The following is a 21,726-nucleotide window of genomic DNA, read 5'->3' as shown; positions in this document are numbered from 1 at the left end:
CAAGCTGCAAGCCTTCGACAAAACGCGTCTTTCTTTCACTATGCACGGTGTATTGATATTAGCTTCTTAAAATGAGCCCCTGAAAACCATTTTTTTAAAAAAAAACACAGCGTCCCAAAAGCTCAAAGGTGAGGCTTCGGAAAACACACACATTGAACTTTAACATTTACGACCTTGAGTTACTGAGCTAAGGAAGGCGCCTCGCCAGGGATAATCCTTCTGAAGCAACCGGAAGAAAGGCATCAGCCTTAAATTGCCTCCAAAACCCGGGGACGGTCCGGGAAGCAAGGAATGGCTACTAACTTGGAGGTAGATTTGTCTTGTCCAGTTTGCCTGGAGGTCTACCGAGACCCGGTGCTGCTGAGGTGCGGGCACAACTTCTGCAAAGACTGCATCGAGAGGTACATCGGGGAGTCTGGGGGGGCACTGAGCTGTCCCCTCTGCCGAGCGGAGTTCGACCGAGACTCGTTCTACTGCAACCGGCAGCTGGCCAACGTGATAGCCGGAGTGTTGGGCCTGCGGCTCAGCGGCGGGGGGCAGGAGGGCAGCCTGCACTGTGAGGAACATGGGAAAGCCCTGGAGCTCTTCTGCCGGGACGACAAGCGGCTCGTCTGCTTGGTCTGTGCACTCTGCCAGGATCACAAGGGCCACGACTGCGTCCTGAAAGACGAAGCGTATAAGGAGTGCAAGGTAACACCAGGCAGCGCCGGTCCTTTAACCAGTCTGGGTACACCACATGGTACACACCAGCTTGGTCCTCACCCCCTGGTGGGGTGGTGGTGTCTAGAGTGTGTGTGTGTGTGAGTGAGTGAGTTTGTGTGTGAGTGTGTTTGTGTGTGAGTTTGTGTGTGTGTGTGAGTTTGTGTGTGTGTGTGAGTTTGTGTGTGTGTGTGAGTTTGTGTGTGTGTGAGTTTGTGTGTGTGTGTGAGTTTGTGTGTGAGTTTGTGTGTGTGTGAGTTTGTGTGTGTGTGAGTGAGTTTGTGTGTGAGTGAGTTTGTGTGTGTGCGTGTGTGTGTGTGAGTTTGTGTGTGAGTTTGTGTGTGTGTGTGAGTTTGTGTGTGTGTGTGTGAGTGAGTTTGTGTGTGTGTGAGTGAGTTTGTGTGTGTGTGAGTGAGTTTGTGTGTGAGTGAGTTTGTGTGTGTGCGTGTGTGTGTGTGTGAGTTTGTGTGTGTGTGTGTGTGTGTGAGTTTGTGTGTGTGTGTGTGTGTGTGTGTGAGTTTGTGTGTGTGTGTGAGTTTGTGTGTGTGTGTGAGTTTGTGTGTGTGTGTGAGTTTGTGTGTGTGTGTGAGTGAGTTTGTGTGTGTGTGAGTGAGTTTGTGTGTGTGCGTGTGTGTGTGAGTGAGTTTGTGTGTGTGTGTGTGAGTTTGTGTGTGTGTGAGTTTGTGTGTGCGTGTGTGTGTGAGTGAGTTTGTGTGTGTGTGTGTGTGAGTTTGTGTGTGTGTGTGTGTGAGTGAGTTTGTGTGTGTGTGAGTGAGTTTGTGTGTGAGTGAGTTTGTGTGTGTGTGAGTGAGTTTGTGTGTGTGAGTTTGTGTGTGTGCGTGTGTGTGTGTGTGAGTTTGTGTGTGTGTGTGTGTGTGTGTGAGTTTGTGTGTGTGTGTGAGTTTGTGTGTGTGTGTGAGTTTGTGTGTGTGTGTGTGTGTGTGTGTGTGTGTGTGAGTTTGTGTGTGTGTGTGTGTGAGTTTGTGTGTGTGTGTGAGTGAGTTTGTGTGTGTGTGTGAGTGAGTTTGTGTGTGTGTGAGTGAGTTTGTGTGTGTGCGTGTGTGTGTGAGTGAGTTTGTGTGTGTGTGTGAGTTTGTGTGTGTGTGAGTTTGTGTGTGCGTGTGTGTGTGTGTGTGAGTTTGTGTGTGTGTGTGAGTTTGTGTGTGTGTGTGTGTGTGAGTTTGTGTGTGTGTGTGTGAGTTTGTGTGTGTGAGTGAGTTTGTGTGTGTGTGAGTTTGTGTGTGTGTGAGTTTGTGTGTGCGTGTGTGTGTGAGTGAGTTTGTGTGTGTGTGTGTGAGTTTGTGTGTGTGTGAGTGAGTTTGTGTGTGTGTGTGAGTTTGTGTGTGTGAGTGAGTTTGTGTGTGTGAGTGAGTTTGTGTGTGTGTGTGAGTTTGTGTGTGCATGTGTGTGAGTGAGTTTGTGTGTGTGAGTGAGTTTGTGTGCGTGTGTGTGACTGAGTTTGTGTGCGTGCGTGTGAGTTTGTGTGTGAGTGAGTTTGTGTGTGTGTGTGAGTTTGTGTGTGTGAGTGAGTTTGTGTGCGTGTGTGTGACTGAGTTTGTGTGCGTGCGTGTGAGTTTGTGTGTGTATGTGAGTTTGTGTGTGTGTGTGAGTTTGTGTGTGAGTGAGTTTGTGTGTGTGTGTGAGTGAGTTTGTGTGTGTGTGTGTGAGTGAGTTTGTGTGTGTGACTGAGTTTGTGTGCGTGTGTGTGACTGAGTTTGTGTGCGTGTGAGTTTGTGTGCGTGTGAGTTTGTGTGTGTGTGTGTGAGTTTGTGTGTGTGTGTGAGTGAGTTTGTGTGTGTGTGTGTGTGAGTGAGTTTGTGTGTGTGAGTGAGTTTGTGTGTGTGAGTGAGTTTGTGTGCGTGTGTGTGACTGAGTTTGTGTGCGTGCGTGTGAGTTTGTGTGTGTATGTGAGTTTGTGTGTGTGTGTGAGTTTGTGTGTGAGTGAGTTTGTGTGTGTGTGTGAGTGAGTGAGTTTGTGTGTGTGTGTGTGAGTGAGTTTGTGTGTGTGACTGAGTTTGTGTGTGTGTGTGTGTGAGTGAGTTTGTGTGTGTGAGTGAGTTTGTGTGTGTGAGTGAGTTTGTGTGTGTGAGTGAGTTTGTGTGTGTGTGTGTGTGAGTGAGTTTGTGTGCGTGTGAGTTTGTGTGCGTGTGTGAGTGAGTTTGTGTGCGTGTGTGAGTGAGTTTGTGTGTGTGAGTGAGTTTGTGTGCGTGTGTGTGTGACTGAGTTTGTGTGTGTGACTGAGTTTGTGTGCGTGTGTGTGTGACTGAGTTTGTGTGCGTGTGAGAGTTTGTGTGTGTGTGTGAGTGAGTTTGTGTGTGTGTGTGAGTGAGTTTGTGTGTGTGTGTGAGTGAGTTTGTGTGTGTGTGTGAGTTTGTGTGTGTGTGTGTGAGTTTGTGTGTGACTGAGTTTGTGTGCGTGTGTGTGTGACTGAGTTTGTGTGTGTGACTGAGTTTGTGTGCGTGTGTGTGTGACTGAGTTTGTGTGCGTGTGAGTTTGTGTGCGTGTGAGTTTGTGTGTGTGTGAGTTTGTGTGTGTGTGTGAGTGAGTTTGTGTGTGTGAGTGAGTTTGTGTGTGTGAGTGAGTTTGTGTGTGTGAGTGAGTTTGTGTGTGTGTGTGTGAGTGAGTTTGTGTGTGTGAGTGAGTTTGTGTGTGTGTGTGTGTGAGTGAGTTTGTGTGTGTGACTGAGTTTGTGTGCGTGTGTGTGTGACTGAGTTTGTGTGTGTGTGTGTGTGTGTGTGTGTGTGTGTGTGTGTGTATGTGTGTGAGTGAGTTTGTGTGTGTGTGTGTGAGTTTGTGTGTGTGTGTGTGAGTTTGTGTGTGTGTGTGTGAGTTTGTGTGTGTGTGTGTGAGTTTGTGTGTGTGACTGAGTTTGTGTGCGTGTGTGTGTGACTGAGTTTATGTGCGTGTGAGTTTGTGTGTGTGTGTGAGTGAGTTTGTGTGTGTGTGTGAGTGAGTTTGTGTGTGTGAGTGAGGTTGTGTGTGTGTGTGTGAGTGAGGTTGTGTGTGTGTGTGTGAGTGAGTTTGTGTGTGTGAGTGAGTGTGTGTGTGAGTGAGTTTGTGTGTGTGAGTGAGTTTGTGTGTGTGAGTGAGTTTGTGTGTGTGAGTGAGTTTGTGTGTGTGAGTGAGTGTGTGTGTGAGTGAGTGTGTGTGTGACTGAGTTTGTGTGCGTGTGAGTTTGTGTGCGTGTGAGTGAGTTTGTGTGCGTGAGTGTGTGACTGAGTTTGTGTGTGTGAGTGAGTTTGTGTGCGTGTGAGTTTGTGTGAGTTTGTGTGTGTGTGTGTGAGTTTGTGTGTGTGTGTGACTGAGTTTGTGTGTGTGTGTGACTGAGTTTGTGTGTGTGTGTGTGAGTGAGTTTGTGTGTGTGAGTGAGTTTGTGTGTGTGAGTGAGTTTGTGTGCGTGTGTGTTTTAAAAAATTCTCAAGGTCAGGTTCGTAGGAGAGTAGTCTGACACAGAACAAACGACCAAGAGGCGAGTCTGTTAGAATATGGGCATTTTATTCCCCGCAGCGTCGCCACAACGGGTCTGGCTTATACTCACTCTACATGTTACCGGAACTGGGAGCCGTCAGTTCTCGTAGAGCGGTTGCCAACAACCCACGCTCGGCGGTTAAACGTAACCCCGGAGCAGACTCACCGAACTGGAGACTTTTCCAGCTGATATACTCTTTTCCAGATATAAACATTCATGTGAACAGCAGAGCAAGGCTAAAAAACACATTCCATTCTGGTTACATACAGATAAGAAGATTCACACGGGGAGGTGTGTAATAAGATTCACACGGGACTAAGCAACACCTCCATTCCGGTTAGATTCACACATGTATTGGGACATAATTTTTAACCGTTTCACCACATTCCACTGCTTGGAATTTTACACCACATTCCACTGCTTGGCCCAATACATGTGTTACATTATACTTAATTCAGTTCAATTCGTTTCAGTTAATTTCAGTTCAGTCAATTCAGTGTAGTTCAATTCAGCTCAGTTCAGGTCTGTTCAGTTCAATTCAATTGTGTTCAATTCAGTTCCGTCCATTTCAATTCAATTTAGCTCAGTTCCATTTTGTTCCGTTCAATTTGATTCACTTCAGTTCCACTCAGTTCAGTTCAGTTCAATCCCATTCAATTCTGTTAACTCCGCTTACATGCCCACATCCTCCGCTGTACCCCAGGCAAGGGGTTCTTCGGCAGGACTGGGATCCTCTCTCAAACAAACTGCCACGTACATGCCCACATCCATGCCATCCCGGGACGGTCGGGACCTCCACAGTTTGTTCTTCTGGTTTCTTAGTCTTTTTCCAAAACATTGTTCTGTATCAAAATCTCTCCTCAATTGCGATTGATCCTGCCGACTACGCCAAATGTTTTAAAAAATTCTCAAGGTCAGGTTCGTAGGAGAGTAGTCTGACACAGAACAAACGACCAAGAGGCGAGTCTGCTAGAATATGGGCATTTTATTCCCCGCAGCGTCGCCACAACGGGTCTGGCTTATACTCACTCTACATGTTACTGGAACTGGGAGCCGTCAGTTCTCGTAGAGCGGTTGCCAACAACCCACGCTCGGCGGTTAAACGTAACCCCGGAGCAGACTCACCGAACTGGAGACTTTTCCAGCTGATATACTCTTTTCCAGATATAAACATTCATGTGAACAGCAGAGCAAGGCTAAAAAACACATTCCATTCTGGTTACATACAGATAAGAAGATTCACACGGGGAGGTGTGTAATAAGATTCACACGGGACTAAGCAACACCTCCATTCCGGTTAGATTCACACATGTATTGGGACATAATTTTTAACCGTTTCACCACATTCCACTGCTTGGAATTTTACACCACAGTGTGTGTGTGACTGAGTTTGTGTGCGTGTGAGTTTGTGTGCGTGTGAGTTTGTGTGCGTGTGAGTGAGTGTGAGTGTGTGTGTGAGTGAGTGTGTGTGTGTGAGTGAGTGTGTGTGTGTGAGTGAGTGTGTGTGTGAGTGAGTTTGTGTGTGTGTGTGTGTGAGTGAGTTTGTGTGTGTGTGAGTGAGTTTGTGTGTGTGAGTGAGTTTGTGTGTGTGTGTGTGAGTGAGTTTGTGTGTGTGTGTGTGAGTGAGTTTGTGTGTGTGTGTGAGTGAGTTTGTGTGTGTGAGTGAGTTTGTGTGTGTGAGTGAGTTTGTGTGTGTGTGTGTGTGAGTGAGTTTGTGTGTGTGAGTGAGTTTGTGTGTGTGAGTGAGTTTGTGTGTGTGAGTGAGTTTGTGTGTGTGTGTGAGTTTGTGTGCGTGTGAGTTTGTGTGCGTGTGCGTGTGAGTTTGTGTGTGTGTGTGAGTGAGTTTGTGTGTGTGTGTGAGTGAGTTTGTGTGTGTGTGTGAGTTTGTGTGTGTGTGTGTGAGTTTGTGTGTGACTGAGTTTGTGTGCGTGTGTGTGTGACTGAGTTTGTGTGTGTGACTGAGTTTGTGTGCGTGTGTGTGTGACTGAGTTTGTGTGCGTGTGAGTTTGTGTGCGTGTGAGTTTGTGTGCGTGTGAGTTTGTGTGTGTGTGTGAGTGAGTTTGTGTGTGTGTGTGAGTGAGTTTGTGTGTGTGTGTGAGTGAGTTTGTGTGTGTGTGTGAGTGAGTTTGTGTGTGTGAGTGAGTTTGTGTGTGTGTGTGAGTGAGTTTGTGTGTGTGAGTGTATGAGTGTGTGTGTGTGTGAGTGAGTTTGTGTGTGTGTGTGTGTGAGTGAGTTTGTGTGTGTGACTGAGTTTGTGTGCGTGTGTGTGTGACTGAGTTTGTGTGTGTGTGTGTGAGTGTGTGTGTGTGTGTGTGTGTGTGTGTGTATGTGTGTGAGTGTGTGTGTGTGTGTGTGTGAGTGAGTGTGTGAGTGAGTTTGTGTGTGTGTGAGTGAGTTTGTGTGTGTGTGAGTGAGTTTGTGTGTGTGTGTGTGAGTTTGTGTGTGTGACTGAGTTTGTGTGCGTGTGTGTGTGACTGAGTTTGTGTGCGTGTGAGTTTGTGTGCGTGTGTGAGTGAGTTTGTGTGTGTGTGTGTGTGAGTGAGTTTGTGTGTGTGTGTGAGTGAGTTTGTGTGTGTGAGTGAGGTTGTGTGTGTGTGTGTGAGTGAGGTTGTGTGTGTGTGTGTGAGTGAGTTTGTGTGTGTGAGTGAGTGTGTGTGTGAGTGAGTTTGTGTGTGTGAGTGAGTTTGTGTGTGTGAGTGAGTGTGTGTGTGAGTGAGTGTGTGTGTGACTGAGTTTGTGTGCGTGTGAGTTTGTGTGCGTGTGAGTGAGTTTGTGTGCGTGAGTGTGTGACTGAGTTTGTGTGTGTGAGTGAGTTTGTGTGCGTGTGAGTTTGTGTGCGTGTGAGTTTGTGTGCGTGTGAGTTTGTGTGTGTGTGTGTGAGTTTGTGTGTGTGTGTGACTGAGTTTGTGTGTGTGTGTGACTGAGTTTGTGTGTGTGTGTGTGAGTGAGTTTGTGTGTGTGTGTGTGAGTGAGTTTGTGTGTGTGAGTGAGTTTGTGTGTGTGAGTGAGTTTGTGTGCGTGTGTGTTTTAAAAAATTCTCAAGGTCAGGTTCGTAGGAGAGTAGTCTGACACAGAACAAACGACCAAGAGGCGAGTCTGCTAGAATATGGGCATTTTATTCCCCGCAGCGTCGCCACAACGGGTCTGGCTTATACTCACTCTACATGTTACCGGAACTGGGAGCCGTCAGTTCTCGTAGAGCGGTTGCCAACAACCCACGCTCGGCGGTTAAACGTAACCCCGGAGCAGACTCACCGAACTGGAGACTTTTCCAGCTGATATACTCTTTTCCAGATATAAACATTCATGTGAACAGCAGAGCAAGGCTAAAAAACACATTCCATTCTGGTTACATACAGATAAGAAGATTCACACGGGGAGGTGTGTAATAAGATTCACACGGGACTAAGCAACACCTCCATTCCGGTTAGATTCACACATGTATTGGGACATAATTTTTAACCGTTTCACCACATTCCACTGCTTGGAATTTTACACCACATTCCACTGCTTGGCCCAATACATGTGTTACATTATACTTAATTCAGTTCAATTCGTTTCAGTTAATTTCAGTTCAGTCAATTCAGTGTAGTTCAATTCAGCTCAGTTCAGGTCTGTTCAGTTCAATTCAATTGTGTTCAATTCAGTTCCGTCCATTTCAATTCAATTTAGCTCAGTTCCATTTTGTTCCGTTCAATTTGATTCACTTCAGTTCCACTCAGTTCAGTTCAGTTCAATCCCATTCAATTCTGTTAACTCCGCTTACATGCCCACATCCTCCGCTGTACCCCAGGCAAGGGGTTCTTCGGCAGGACTGGGATCCTCTCTCAAACAAACTGCCACGTACATGCCCACATCCATGCCATCCCGGGACGGTCGGGACCTCCACAGTTTGTTCTTCTGGTTTCTTAGTCTTTTTCCAAAACATTGTTCTGTATCAAAATCTCTCCTCAATTGCGATTGATCCTGCCGACTACGCCAAATGTTTTTAAAAATTCTCAAGGTCAGGTTCGTAGGAGAGTAGTCTGACACAGAACAAACGACCAAGAGGCGAGTCTGCTAGAATATGGGCATTTTATTCCCCGCAGCGTCGCCACAACGGGTCTGGCTTATACTCACTCTACATGTTACCGGAACTGGGAGCCGTCAGTTCTCGTAGAGCGGTTGCCAACAACCCACGCTCGGCGGTTAAACGTAACCCCGGAGCAGACTCACCGAACTGGAGACTTTTCCAGCTGATATACTCTTTTCCAGATATAAACATTCATGTGAACAGCAGAGCAAGGCTAAAAAACACATTCCATTCTGGTTACATACAGATAAGAAGATTCACACGGGGAGGTGTGTAATAAGATTCACACGGGACTAAGCAACACCTCCATTCCGGTTAGATTCACACATGTATTGGGACATAATTTTTAACCGTTTCACCACATTCCACTGCTTGGAATTTTACACCACAGTGTGTGTGTGACTGAGTTTGTGTGCGTGTGAGTTTGTGTGCGTGTGAGTGAGTGTGAGTGTGTGTGTGTGAGTGAGTGTGTGTGTGTGAGTGAGTGTGTGTGTGTGTGAGTGAGTGTGTGTGTGAGTGAGTGTGTGTGTGTGAGTGAGTGTGTGTGTGAGTGAGTTTGTGTGTGTGTGTGAGTGAGTTTGTGTGTGTGTGAGTGAGTTTGTGTGTGTGTGTGTGTGAGTGAGTTTGTGTGTGTGTGTGAGTGAGTTTGTGTGTGTGTGAGTGAGTTTGTGTGTGTGTGAGTGAGTTTGTGTGTGTGTGAGTGAGGTTGTGTGTGTGTGTGTGTGTGAGTGAGTTTGTGTGTGTGAGTGAGTTTGTGTGTGTGAGTGAGTGTGTGTGTGAGTGAGTTTGTGTGCGTGAGTGTGTGACTGAGTTTGTGTGCGTGTGAGTTTGTGTGCGTGTGAGTGAGTTTGTGTGTGTGGGTGTGTGACTGAGTTTGTGTGTGTGAGTGAGTTTGTGTGCGTGTGAGTTTGTGTGCGTGTGAGTTTGTGTGCGTGTGAGTTTGTGTGTGTGTGAGTGAGTTTGTGTGTGTGACTGAGTTTGTGTGCGTGTGTGTGAGTTTGTGTGTGCGTGTGTGTGAGTGAGTTTGTGTGTGTGTGTGTGAGTGAGTTTGTGTGTGTGAGTGAGTTTGTTTGCGTGTGAGTGAATGTGTGTGTGTGAGTGAGTTTGTGTGTGTGTGTGTGTGTGTGAGAGTTTGTGTGTGTGTGAGTTTGTGTGTGTGTGTGAGTTTGTGTGTGTGTGTGAGTTTGTGTGTGTGTGTGAGTTTGTGTGTGTGTGTGAGTTTGTGTGTGTGTGTGTGTGAGTGAGTTTGTGTGTGTGAGTGAGTTTGTGTGTGTGAGTGAGTTTGTGTGTGTGAGTGAGTGTGTGTGTGAGTGAGTTTGTGTGCGTGAGTGTGTGACTGAGTTTGTGTGCGTGTGAGTGAGTTTGTGTGCGTGAGTGTGTGACTGAGTTTGTGTGCGTGTGAGTTTGTGTGCGTGTGAGTTTGTGTGCGTGTGAGTTTGTGTGCGTGTGAGTGAGTTTGTGTGTGTGTGAGTGAGTTTGTGTGTGTGAGTGTGTGTGTGTGTGTGAGTGTGTGTGTGTGAGTGAGTTTGTGTGTGTGAGTGAGTTTGTGTGTGTGAGTGAGTTTGTGTGTGTGAGTGAGTTTGTGTGCGTGTGTGTGAGTGAGTTTGTGTGCGTGAGTGAGTTTGTGTGCGTGAGTGAGTTTGTGTGTGTGTGTGAGTGAGTTTGTGTGCGTGAGTGAGTTTGTGTGTGTGAGTGAGTTTGTGTGTGTGAGTGAGTTTGTGTGTGTGTGTGTGAGTGAGTTTGTGTGTGTGTGTGAGTGAGTTTGTGTGTGTGAGTGAGTTTGTGTGTGTGAGTGAGTTTGTGTGTGTGTGTGTGAGTGAGTTTGTGTGTGTGTGTGTGTGTGAGTAAGTTTGTGTGTGTGAGTGAGTTTGTGTGTGTGTGTGAGTGAGTTTGTGTGTGTGTGTGTGAGTGAGTTTGTGTGTGTGTGTGTGAGTGAGTTTGTGTGTGTGTGTGTGAGTGAGTTTGTGTGTGTGAGTGAGTTTGTGTGTGTGTGTGTGAGTGAGTTTGTGTGTGTGAGTGAGTTTGTGTGAGTGAGTGTGTGAGTGTGTGTGTGAGTGTGTGAGTGAGTGTGTGAGTGAGTGTGTGAGTGAGTGTGTGAGTGAGTGTGTGAGTGAGTTTGTGTGTGTGACTGAGTTTGTGTGCGTGTGTGTGTGACTGAGTTTGTGTGCGTGTGTGTGTGACTGAGTTTGTGTGTGTGTGTGTGTGAGTTTGTGTGTGTGTGTGAGTTTGTGTGTGTGTGTGTGTGAGTTTGTGTGCGTGTGTGTGTGAGTTTGTGTGCGTGTGAGTGAGTGAGTTTGTGTGCGTGTGAGTGAGTGAATGTGTGTGTGTGAGTGAGTGAGTTTGTGTGTGTGTGAGTGAGTGAATGTGTGTGAGAGTGTGAGTGTGCGTGGGTGTGTGTGTCCGTGAGAGTGAGTGTGTGTGTGTGAGTGTCTGGGGAGGGTGGAGAACTCTGGAACTTCTTCTCCTAGTTTTGTGAATAACCTTCAGTTCCTTGTCCACTGGTCCTTGGGTGTCACTGGCCGGGTCAAATTTATTGCCCGTCCCCAGTTGCCCCTGGAGAAAGTAGTGGTCTTGCAGTCCATGGGCTGTAGGCGCTACACCCACTTCCCTTTAGGGAGGGAATTCCCAGGATTTTGACCCTGGAAGGGCGATATGTTTCCAAGTCAGGATGGCGGGACCGGCTTGGTGTGGGACTTGGTTCATGCCCTGTGTGATGGTGAAGGGGGATAGGTGAGCGGAGTGGGGCATGGCCTTGTCTGTTTCTGTGCACTCACTCGGCTGGTTAGCTTGATGCAGTAATATGAACCGCGGGAGGTTCAGTTCCCACACCAGCTGGGATTACAATGAAAGGCCTACCTTCCCAGACACTCCTGAGTTGTGGTGCCCGTCAGGTGAAACCACCACCAGCAACCTGTCTCACTCTAATGAGAGAGCATTCTCTGGGACTATGAATGGTCATTTTTGAATTGATTAAATCTGTGTCCTCTTCAATCTTGACCTTTGCTCCCCCATCCCCCCCCCACCATTGGGAACACCTTCCCTCGATCTGATCTCACCGCGTCCCTTGGTTTCCTTGCTTGGGGAGCGATGTAGTTGAATCACTGGGTTGATCCTCGAGATGAGGGGTTTGTCGTATAAAGGGAGATCGAGCAGTTTAGAAGGATGAGAGGAGATCTAATTGAGGCAGTTAGAGTCACAGGGCAATCGAAAAGTACAGCATGGAAACAGACCCTACAGTCCAACTCGTCCATGCCGACCAGATATCTAACCGAGTTGAGAGTGTTTGTTGGAAAAGCACAGCAGATCAGGCAGCATCCGAGTAGCAGAAAAATCGGTGTTTCTGGCCGGAGCCCTTCATCAGGAGTGAGGCTGGGAGCCTCGGGGGTGGAGAGATAAATGAGAGGGGAGGGGGTGGTGGTGTTGGGGAGAAGGTTTCTGAGAGTGCAATAAGTGAATGGAGGTGGGGGTAAAGGTGATAGGTCAGGGGGGAGGGCGGAGTAGATTGACAGGTGGGACAGCGCTGAGCTGGAAGGTTGGAACTGGGATAAGGTCAGGCAAGGGGGAAATGAGGAAACTGGTGAAGTCCACGTTGATGCCCTGGGGTTGGAGGGTCCTGAGGCGGAAGGTGGGGCGTTCTTCCTCCAGGCGTCGGGTGGTGAGGGAGTGGCAATGGAGGAGGCCCAGGACCTGCATGTCCTCAGCAGAGTGGGAGGAGGAGTTGAAATGTTCAGCCATGGGACGTTAGGGTTGGTTGGTGCGGGTGTCCTGGAGATGTTCCCTAAAGCGCTCTGCGCGGAGGCGTCCAGTCTCCCCAATGTAGATGAGACCGCATCGGGAGCAATGGATACAATAAATGATATTGGTGGATGTGCAGGTAAAACTTTGATGGATATGGAAGGCTTCTTTGGGGCCTTGGATGGAGGTGAGGGGGGAGGTGTGGGCGCGGGTTTTTGCATTTCCCCCTTACTCCAGTTCCAACCTTCCAGCTCCGCAAGAGAAAAGGAAGATAAATAGAATGTTGACAGTTATTGCTAAAGGAATGGAGTATAAAAGTAGGGAGGTATTGCAACAACTGTAGAAGCATTAGCGAGACTGCAGCTGGAGTATTGTGTATAGCTTTGGTCCTGGTACCTGAGGAGAGATGTAAATGTATTGGAGGCAGTTCAGAGGAGGTTCACTAGATTAGAGGTTCCTGAGATGAGAGGTTCATCATACGAAGAGAGATTGAGCAGTTTAGGCCTACACTCACTGGTGTTTAGGATGCTGAGGGGAGATCTAATGAGGTACAGAAGGTGCTAGAGGGGATTTGCAAAGTCGACATAGAGAGGATGTTTCCCCATATGGGGCAATCTAGCATGAGACGTCATGGTTTTAGGATACTGGGTAGCAGTTCTAAAACCGAGATGAGGAGAAAATTACTTCTCTAAAAGATTTGTGAGTCTGTGCAATTGACTACCCAAGAATGCGGTGGAGTCCAGGACATTGCATAAATTTCAGGAGGAGGTAGACAGATTTTTAATTAGTCATGGGTTGAAAGATTATAAAGAGCAAAAAGGAAACAGGCAGTGACATTGGGATGAGGTCAGCCACGATAGTATTAAATGGCAGAGCACGCACGATGGGCTGAATGGCCTACTCCTGCTCCTAGTTCCTATGTTTGTGATTGAACCCCCAGCAACATTCCATGTCCATGAGTGGTGCCCAATTACCAACTTGTGAATAGGAAGAAATCCTTTGACTATTTGTTCTGACTTGTGTATTTTAAAGGATATACTGAAATGTGAAATTGCATCGTTGGAAGAGGTGTTTAAAAAGTATACCACAATGCACACGTCACAGGGGCAAGACATCACACAACTATTGGTGAGTTTCTGAACAGTGCATTTGAATGTTGTGCCTGGTAAGTTATTTCCCATTGTGCCGTGTGACTGTTTTCTGACACTTCTTTGACATGGAGAGGATAACGAAAACTGGAAATTGATGCGGGGCAGAGGTTTAAGTTGGGACTTATTGTTATGCCCCTCGCCAAGTATTCAGTTCCATTTAAAGTCAATGGAATGGACTATTGGACTGCAGAATGGTGAGGAGGATGAATGGGAGGTTGAGGACGGTGTAACTGAGACAGATTTAATACTGTCTGAACATTTCAGCTCCAGTCTCTGGAAGTAAAATTCAACTTCGGGTGTGGGGCTAAGCGACAGGGACTAATGATTGAGACATTAATTGTAGCTTTAAGTTTAGGGCAAATGCAGGGGATTATGTGGCCTTTTTTGCAACTTTGTATTTTTTGAGCCATAAAGTGTGACGATACTATGGCTTAAAGAGATGTATTTTGTTCTGGGACTTTATATGAAGAAAGGTGCCGATTGGTCTGCTTCAAAACCCATAAAGTAAACAGCTTGTGAGGCCTTTTTCTAAGGTTGAAACAATAGAAGCAGCCTGACTGGGTGGGGATCAAGCTCACATAGAACTAGCACTTTTAGTTCTAGTTTTTCAGTAGCAGTTGTTGCTAGGGTCCTTGAAGCTGGGTTTGGAATCTGTAGTACATCTTTCCCTGCTACTCTCTCTCTCTCTCTGAGAGTTTTCTCTTGATGGTTTTTCTCCTGGACTGGTGAATTGCATGTGAGACAATCTATTTCACTGAATTTGCCAAGAGTATGTTTATGGGATGTTACTATTTTGCAACAGTCAATTGGGGTATTAGTTAATATACCTATTAGTTTGTTAAGCATTTCAATAGGGTTGTAAGTTAAGCCAATACTTTTTATTTTGTCTGTATTTTAACTGTAGTGTAAAAATAACGTGGAATAGTTTGACCAATCGAATTGCAACATTTTACACTTACCTTTAAAATAAAGAAAAACTAGGATCAGGACTATCTTCTGAATATATTTTGAGGGGTTTGGTCAGGTCCATAGATTGTTTTGTGGGGAAGGTATAAGGTATTTAATGAGATATTTGGTGGCAATGGCACCAGTCTCTACATTTACAATGGATACTGTGTTTCCTCAAGCACCCAGATGCTATTATAGTTTGAGTTGAAGACAGAGGTGGTGTATGTTGTCTACCTAGATCTAAGATGGAAGGGAGTTGGGAAAAAGGACTGCTAACTATAAGTTCTACCTGGATGTATTTTGTGTTGCCAAGGATGGAGAGATCAGGCCAAACAATGAATATCACAGACAAACAGCAGAAATTCAGCACAGTCAGTAGAGAGAAAAGACCGTGTGACTTTGTACAGTATCACTGCTGGCTATGTGTAAGGGATTCAGTCATCAGTTGTCGAGATGTACCCAGTAGCCACCTCAGGACTTCAGGAGATTTGACTTGGCATTGCTGGCAGAAGAGAAGTCATTGAAACAGGTTTTCCTGTTGGTAGTGGGATTTGAGAAATTCTTCAAAAACCAATGAAAATGCCTGTGGCTGATCACTCAAAATTGGCACTCAGTAAAATAGGGATACAGGAACATATTAGAAACTGTCAACTATTTGCCACAAGGACTGTAATTCAGTGCAGAGTGCAACAGATGAGAAATATAAAATACGAACACCTTTTTCTATCTTTAAAGTACCTCACTTACAAAAAAACAGGGGTTTAGCCAATAGCATATTTTAATCATTTGTTACAGTAAAAGTTTTAAAATGTGAAGCCTTGATGGGTCATTCCTGGACCTAATGAGTGGAAATTGAAATCTCTTTTTAAAAATGATCAGTACGTATGGACATCATAACAGCATCCATGAAAATGTTGATGCGTTCTTACCAACTCTCTGTAGGACATGACAGAAAGGCTAAGAGAAGATATTGCAGTGAAATTTGAAACCTTGCATGAGTTTCTGAATATGAAGGAACGTGCAATCGTACAGAACCTCACAGAAAAAGAAGAATGTATTCTGAAACAGCTGGAGGGTAATGTCTTGATACTTTCAAGAGAGCGTGACAACGTGGAAGCAATATTACAAGATATGTCAGCCATGGTAAATTCAGAAGACAGCAACCAGTTACTGAAGGTGCGTTAGTCTTCAGAGTCTGCAACAATTTAACTTTACAGCCCAGGACTTGTCTCCCACAAGTTGTGCAGTGACTGACAAAAAGACGATGCTGTAAAATAACAATCTTTATTTTTCATTCTCAGGAATTTGCCAGTCTTAAGCAAAGGTATGTACACTATATACTTTTGTGTTGAATACATTGTGTCAGAGCTGCTATATTTACATTTCCAGCTATCTCTTGCCTTAACGGCACACGTAGGACCTCAGAAAATGATGTAATTAACTAAATGAGCTAACCGTGCATGTTATCCACCTTCCAATTGATGTTGCACTGACAGGTAAGAGGAAACATTCAGTTAAAGTACGATGCAGACTTGAAGGACTGTTTGATTCTACTCGGGTTTTTGGATGGGGAGTATTCAAAAATTGACAACCATCTGTTTCCTGTATCCTGAAACCAATTTCTTTAACTTATGTTCAATTGAAATTGGACATCGTACCCTACTTGAGGTTAAACCAAAGATCCATAAAGATTCATCACAACATCCTGTCTTTTGTACTTCATGCAGTATAAGAAGATCAATGCTTTATTCCAGTGTTTCACAACCTGTTCCGACACCCTCAATCACTTTTGCACTTTTGACACGGGCTCGTCCTTTTAAGTTGTACTCTGTAGTTTAGATTGGCTCACCTCATTCTTCTGACCAAAAGGAGCCACCTATGCATTAAACTTTACCCTCTCTTACCTGCCCATTCCGCCAACTTACCTATGTCTATCTTCCTGAATTCGATCACTATCCTTCACCTATGTTCACATTGACTGATCTTCTGCAGAAACTCCAGTTTCGGCTGCTGCCTGTCAGCCCCTGGATTGGTTTTGTAGTTGCCTGAGGCATGGTGACCTTCAGATCAAGTTTTGTCTTTAATGGGAGAGTGGGGCCACGGTGACTTTACTCAACTGTTTGGCAGTGCAGACTTGAAGGACTGTTTGATTCTACTCGGGTTTTTGGATGGGGAGTATTCAAAAATTGACAACCATCTGTTTCCTGTATCCTGAGAACATGCCCACTGGTCCTCGACTGTCTAAGCAGCAGAAGCAACCTCTTAGCATCTGATTTGTCAGTGCCTTGCTTGCTGTCCTCTGTATTGTACATAAAGCTGAATGTGGTCCTTGTATTCAATGACATAATGACATTTCAGAACTGCATGTCATTAAATATATACAATTATATAATACCTCCTTGAATCCAATAATAGGCACCAGTACAACTCACTGCATTGCTGGAGTGTATTAATGCAGAGTGTTTATCTCTTTCACAGTTATCATTCTTTATCCTAAAGAGTTCAGTCAGGGACCTTGTTATTATCAATCACCTTTGATCTGTTTAATTGGTGAGTTTGTGAAACTATTTGTTCTTTGAATTTGTTTGTTTTGAACGATCAGAATTTATCAACGTCTTTCAGCATCAGCTGGTTCGCCGTGACCAGGTGTATTTTAATATTTCCCTCTGAGAAAAAGAACAGGAAGTGACATCACCAACCCATGGAAACCTAAGCACATGAATCGAAAGTGGGACATAACACCAGCGCTTCACCGGAGGCTCACTGATGGTGTTACCTAGCATGGTGATGCAACCTCTGGAAACCAACCTTCCAGCTCAGCGAGCAAACTTACACCCAGAACCTCACCATGAGCTACAAATCTTCGCAAAACTTGTATTTTAATATAACTCGCAAATAATTCTCAATTTTTTCTGCCTGTAAAGACCTTGGAGTGCAGGTTCATAGCTCCTTGAAAGTGGAGTCGCAGGTAGATAAGATAGTGAAGAAGGCGTTTGGTATGCTTTCCTTTATTGGTCAGAGTATTGAGTACAGGAGTTGGGAGATCATATTGCGGCTGTACAGGACATTGGTTAGGCCACTGCTAAAATATTGTGCGCAATTCTGGTCTCCTTCCTATGGGAAAGATGTTGTGAAACTTGAAAGGGTTCAGAAAAGATTTACAAGGATGTTGCCAGGGTTGGAGGATTTGAGCTACAGGGAGAGGCTGAACAGGCTGGGACTGTTTTTCCTGGAGCGTCAGAGACTGAGAGGTGATCTTATAGAGGTTTACAAAATTATGAGGGGCATGGATAGGGTAAGTAGGTAAAGTCTTTTCCCTGGGGTTGGGTAGTCCAGAACTAGAGGGCATAGGTTTAGGGTGAGAGGGGAAAGATATAAAAGAAACCTAAGGGCAACGTTTTCACACAGAGGGTGGCATGAGCTGCCAGAGGAGGTGATGGAGGCTGGTACAATTGAAACATTTAGGAGGCATTTGGATGGGTATATGAATAGGAAGGGTTTGGAGGGATATGGGCCGGGCGTTGGCAGGTGGCACTCGATTGGGTTGGGATATCTGGTCAGCGTGGACGGGTTGGACCGATGGGTCTGTTTCCATGCTGTACATCTCTATGACTCTATGAACTTACAGGGGATGCAAGATGCCTTGTTTCGAAATGTTTGGCCTCCTGCCAGGCCCCATTGATACCAAGGGCTTGGTGTGTTGCCTTTCAAGACAAGACCCACAGCGGTAACTGATTAACAACATTTACACCTGTGGACTTTGAAGTCAATGGTGGAGAAAATGGGCTGAGATGCAGAATCATCCATTCTCCACTAGCATCCAAAGTTAGTTTTATCCCTTAGACTGCTCATGTGCCAGAAGCCTCCCCTGACTTTGTTCTCTCGCCAACTCTTTTGCTCCCATATTTTTGGTAGGTTCGGCTACCCAATTTGCCTGAAGTCAATTGCTTACTCTACGTTGACGGAGAAACTTGGAACATGTATGAAACGGGATGGTGAATTTTTTTCTCTCCATTCGTCCCATTCTCCGAATTTCCTTTCCATGTTAATTTCCTGCAGGGACCCTAATCAAGAAGTCTGATTATTTAGCATTTGCTGTCCTGTTTAACGGATCAAAGTGCATCTGTTATATTAAGGCAGCAAGAGATTTATAAGGCCTTTTATCGTAAGTCGGTAGTTTAGCAGAAACACCAGTTTCCACCTCTCCCTTCTTGGGAAAGAACCATTCTCTTTTTTTTCTTAATTTTGTGAAACCCACCACCTAACCATTCACTTAATGAAAAACAAATGTAACAATAAAAAAAAATAAGAAATGGGGGTAAAAGGGAGGGAACTGAGTCAAAATAACGTTGGGGGGGGGATAATACTGCAGCTTTGACGGTGCCCACCTCCCTCTAAAGGCTTCAAGGATACTGATGGGCATTGCAATGAAGAACCCAAGTCTTTTCTTTAATTAACATGCTATTGCATACCTCTGGAACTGATGGGATTTGAACCCAGCCCTCCTGGCTCAGATGTAAGGACGCTACAACTGTGCCCACTAAAGAGCCCCAGAACCCAACTCCTAAATACAAATCCAATGAGCGTTACCGAATCTCAATCACTATTCTGCTTGTCCTTTCAAGGGACCCACATTTCTAACACTGATAGAGTAGTGTTGTAGAACAGAGAAACCTAGGGGTTCAAGTACATAATTCTTTGAAGTTTGCATCACAAGTGGACAGGGCAGTTATGAAGTTGTTAAGCATGTTTGCCTTCATTGCTCAGACCTTTGAGTAGAGGAGTTGGGACGTCATGTTGAGGTTGGTGAGACCTCTTCTGGTGAACTGTATGTAGTTCTGGTTGCCTGCTATGGAAGGATATTATTAAACTTGAAGAGGGTTCAGAAAAGATTTACGAGGACATTGCCAGGAATGGAGTGTTTGAGATGTAAAAACAGACTGGAAAGACTGCAATCTTTTTCACCAGAGCATAGGAGGTTGAGGGCTGATGTAGTTGAGGTTTATATAATAATGAGGGGTATAGATAAAGTGGGTCATTTCCACAGGGTAGGGAAGTTCAAAACTAGGGGGCATATTTTTAAGGTGAGAGGAGAAAGATTTGAAAATAACTTTTTTACACAGAGTGTTTTTTGTGTGTGGAATGAAGAGCCAGCGAACGTGGTGGATGCAGGTATAGTTGCAACATTTAAAAGACATTTGGATAAGTACATGAAGAGGAAAGGTCTGGAGGAATGTGGGCCAAGTGCAGGCTATTGGGACTAGTTTAGTTTGGGAACATGGCGTGGACTGAAGAATCTGTTTCCCTTCTGTATGATAGCTGGAGGGTACTAAAGCTAATTAAAATCCGAATCATTGAGTTCAGCTCCTGCCTGGGCAGGGTGGAGAATACAAGGTAAAAACAATGACTGCAGATGCTGGAAACCAGATTCTGGATCAGTGGTGCTGGAAGAGCACAGCAATTCAGGCAGCATCCAACGAGCAGTGAAATCGACGTTTCGGGCAAAAGCCCTTCATCAGGAATCATGATGAAGGGCTTTTGCCCGAAACGTCGATTTCGCTGCTCGTTGGATGCTGCCTGAATTGCTGTGCTCTTCCAGCACCACTGATCCAGGGTGGAGAATACAGTCAATCACAGTAGCTTTGAGAGACTGTCAATCAATCCAGTTCCATATTCCCCTCAATTGTTTAATTCTTCATGCTGTTTTATTAAGGAGATGAAAACCTGGGATGGTTAGATCCCAACGTACATCACCACTTTGGCATCCCCTTTTGCCAAATTATTCCACAAACACAATAACACAAGAAAGTATACCTTTCTGAAGAAATCAACTCCGTTATGTTTGCATGTTACAGGTCTGAATCAATTTACAATCCGGTACTGAACAGACCAGACATCAAATTGGATGAATTTTATGGTCCCCTACTCTATGGAGTGTGGAAACAGATGAAGAATGTTATTAAAATAGGTTAATTTATCATTAACATTTTTCTTTGTACTTGATTATGGTGTTTCTTATGTTTGGAACGTGATTCACAATTTAACTCGGAGCTTTCTTAGTTCAGAACATAACAGGAGCAGGAGTAAAGCCCGTGTAAACAGTCTCTGACCATCGATTCCAACAATCTGTTTGATCATTTAAAACCTGCTTTGAACCACTTCTTAACTTCCTCTGATCTAAGGAGAACTATGCCAGCTTTTCTGGTTTCTGTGTTCAATCCTTGGTACCAAGGAAGCAATGGGCTGCACGGTGGCACAGTGGTTAGCACTGCTGCCTCACAGCGCCAGGGACCTGGGTTCAATTCCCGCCTCAGGCGACTGACTGTGTGGAGTTTGCACATTCTCCCCGTGTCTGCGTGGGTTTCCTCCGGGTGCTCCGGTTTCCTCCCACAGTCCAAAGATGTGCAGGTTAGGTGAATTGGCCGTGCTAAATTGCACACAGTGTTAGGCGTAAGGATAAATGTAGGGGAATGGGTCTAGGTGGGTTGCTCTTTGGAGGTTCGGTGTGGACTTGTTGGGCCGAAGGGCCTGTTTCTGCACTGTAAGTAATCTAATTGCATCCAAAAAATTGTGCCAGGACATGTATAATGAACACTGATAGGCATGAGAACAAAGTGTTTTCCTCTCTCTATTCCATGTTTGCTACAGTGAACTAAAGAGAAGTTAATTGGCTGCTTATATCTAATTCCCTTCCAGTTCCGAGTCCGCTTCGGTTTGACCCCAAAACAGCCAATCCCCGCCTTCGCATATCAAATCTTGGACGTAAACTGATTTACTGCAAGATACAATCAGAGCCGCCAGAAACTCCTGAGAGATTTACGAACCACCTTAGTGTTATCACCTCGACCGGTTTAACCTCCGGAACTCATTACTGGGAGGTAAATGTCAGCGAAGGCTCTGACTGGTTTCTCGGAGTGGCCGCAGCGTCCGTCAACAGGAAGGTGTGCGTTGGAACCAAGCCCGAGAACGGCTATTGGACTATAGCCCGTGGATGTGGGGTAAATTACTTTGCTTACGACAAAGAAAGAGTGATCATCAGTCCTGACATTAATCTAGAAACGGTCGGCGTGCACCTTGATTACGAGAGAGGGAAGCTGTCATTCTATGATGCCGAGGACATGTCCCATATCTATACGTTCAGTGACACGTTCACAGAGGAACTTTACCCGTATTTTAGCATCAATTGCAATGAGCAATCTGTAGCGCCAACCTTAGAACTGTTTCATCTGGAGCTGTGATCACCTCCTTTGATTAGGAGCTTCTCACACAGTAAAATATTTACAAGTTGTGGCATGGTCACCAAAAAACACTGCTAAATTTAACATTTTCCATCATAATTTTCGCTCTTAATCGTCTGGAGTGGTTTGCTTGGATAGCCAGAGGCTTTTTTTAAAAAAAATGATTGATCAGAGTTACATGGTCATTAACACTGAGACAAGGTTTATATCCCAACTCCATTAATTGTATTTAAATCCCACTCATGGATATAGCAGGGTTTGAACCCAGGTCAAGGGCGATTAAGCTGGTTTAGAAGCCTAGTAACATTATCATTAAACAGTGCCTACTCATTGACCTCTGCTTCACATGGTTTCGGTACATGCTTTGGTTCATTTAATGTATATCATTCCTGGGCCATGGGTGAAGCTATTGAT

At 45.2% G+C, this 21,726-nt stretch overlaps 1 protein-coding gene across 1 annotated transcript; it reads left to right on the top strand.

Moving 5' to 3' along the window:
* The first annotated feature begins 289 nt into the window (after positions 1–289).
* On the top strand, positions 290–21,646 carry LOC122541524 (zinc-binding protein A33-like). The gene is made up of 6 exons (XM_043678350.2): positions 290–690; positions 13,008–13,103; positions 15,017–15,250; positions 15,376–15,398; positions 19,930–20,042; positions 20,771–21,646. The coding sequence occupies exons 1-6, from the start codon at positions 292–294 to the stop codon at positions 21,310–21,312; spliced, it is 1,407 nt and encodes a 468-aa protein (XP_043534285.2). The 5' UTR covers positions 290–291; the 3' UTR covers positions 21,313–21,646.
* The last annotated feature ends 80 nt before the right edge of the window (positions 21,647–21,726 follow it).

Source organism: Chiloscyllium plagiosum, unplaced genomic scaffold (genome assembly GCF_037043375.1).
Source record: "Chiloscyllium plagiosum isolate Xiang-an unplaced genomic scaffold, Cpla_swu_hap1 HiC_scaffold_35, whole genome shotgun sequence".
NCBI classification, from domain to species: domain Eukaryota; kingdom Metazoa; phylum Chordata; class Chondrichthyes; order Orectolobiformes; family Hemiscylliidae; genus Chiloscyllium; species Chiloscyllium plagiosum.
Note: the sequence above shows the minus strand (reverse complement) of the source record. Positions and strands in the feature narration are given on the sequence as shown.

Excerpts from the sequence above, each read along its gene's own strand:
- LOC122541524 (XM_043678350.2), top strand. The coding sequence starts at position 292 with ATGGCTACTAACTTGGAGGTAGATTTGTCTTGTCCAGTTTGCCTGGAG. Across the intron at positions 15,251-15,375 it reads ACAGCAACCAGTTACTGAAG|GAATTTGCCAGTCTTAAGCA; the intron begins GTGCGTTAGTCT and ends TTTCATTCTCAG. Across the intron at positions 20,043-20,770 it reads GAAGAATGTTATTAAAATAG|TTCCGAGTCCGCTTCGGTTT; the intron begins GTTAATTTATCA and ends ATTCCCTTCCAG.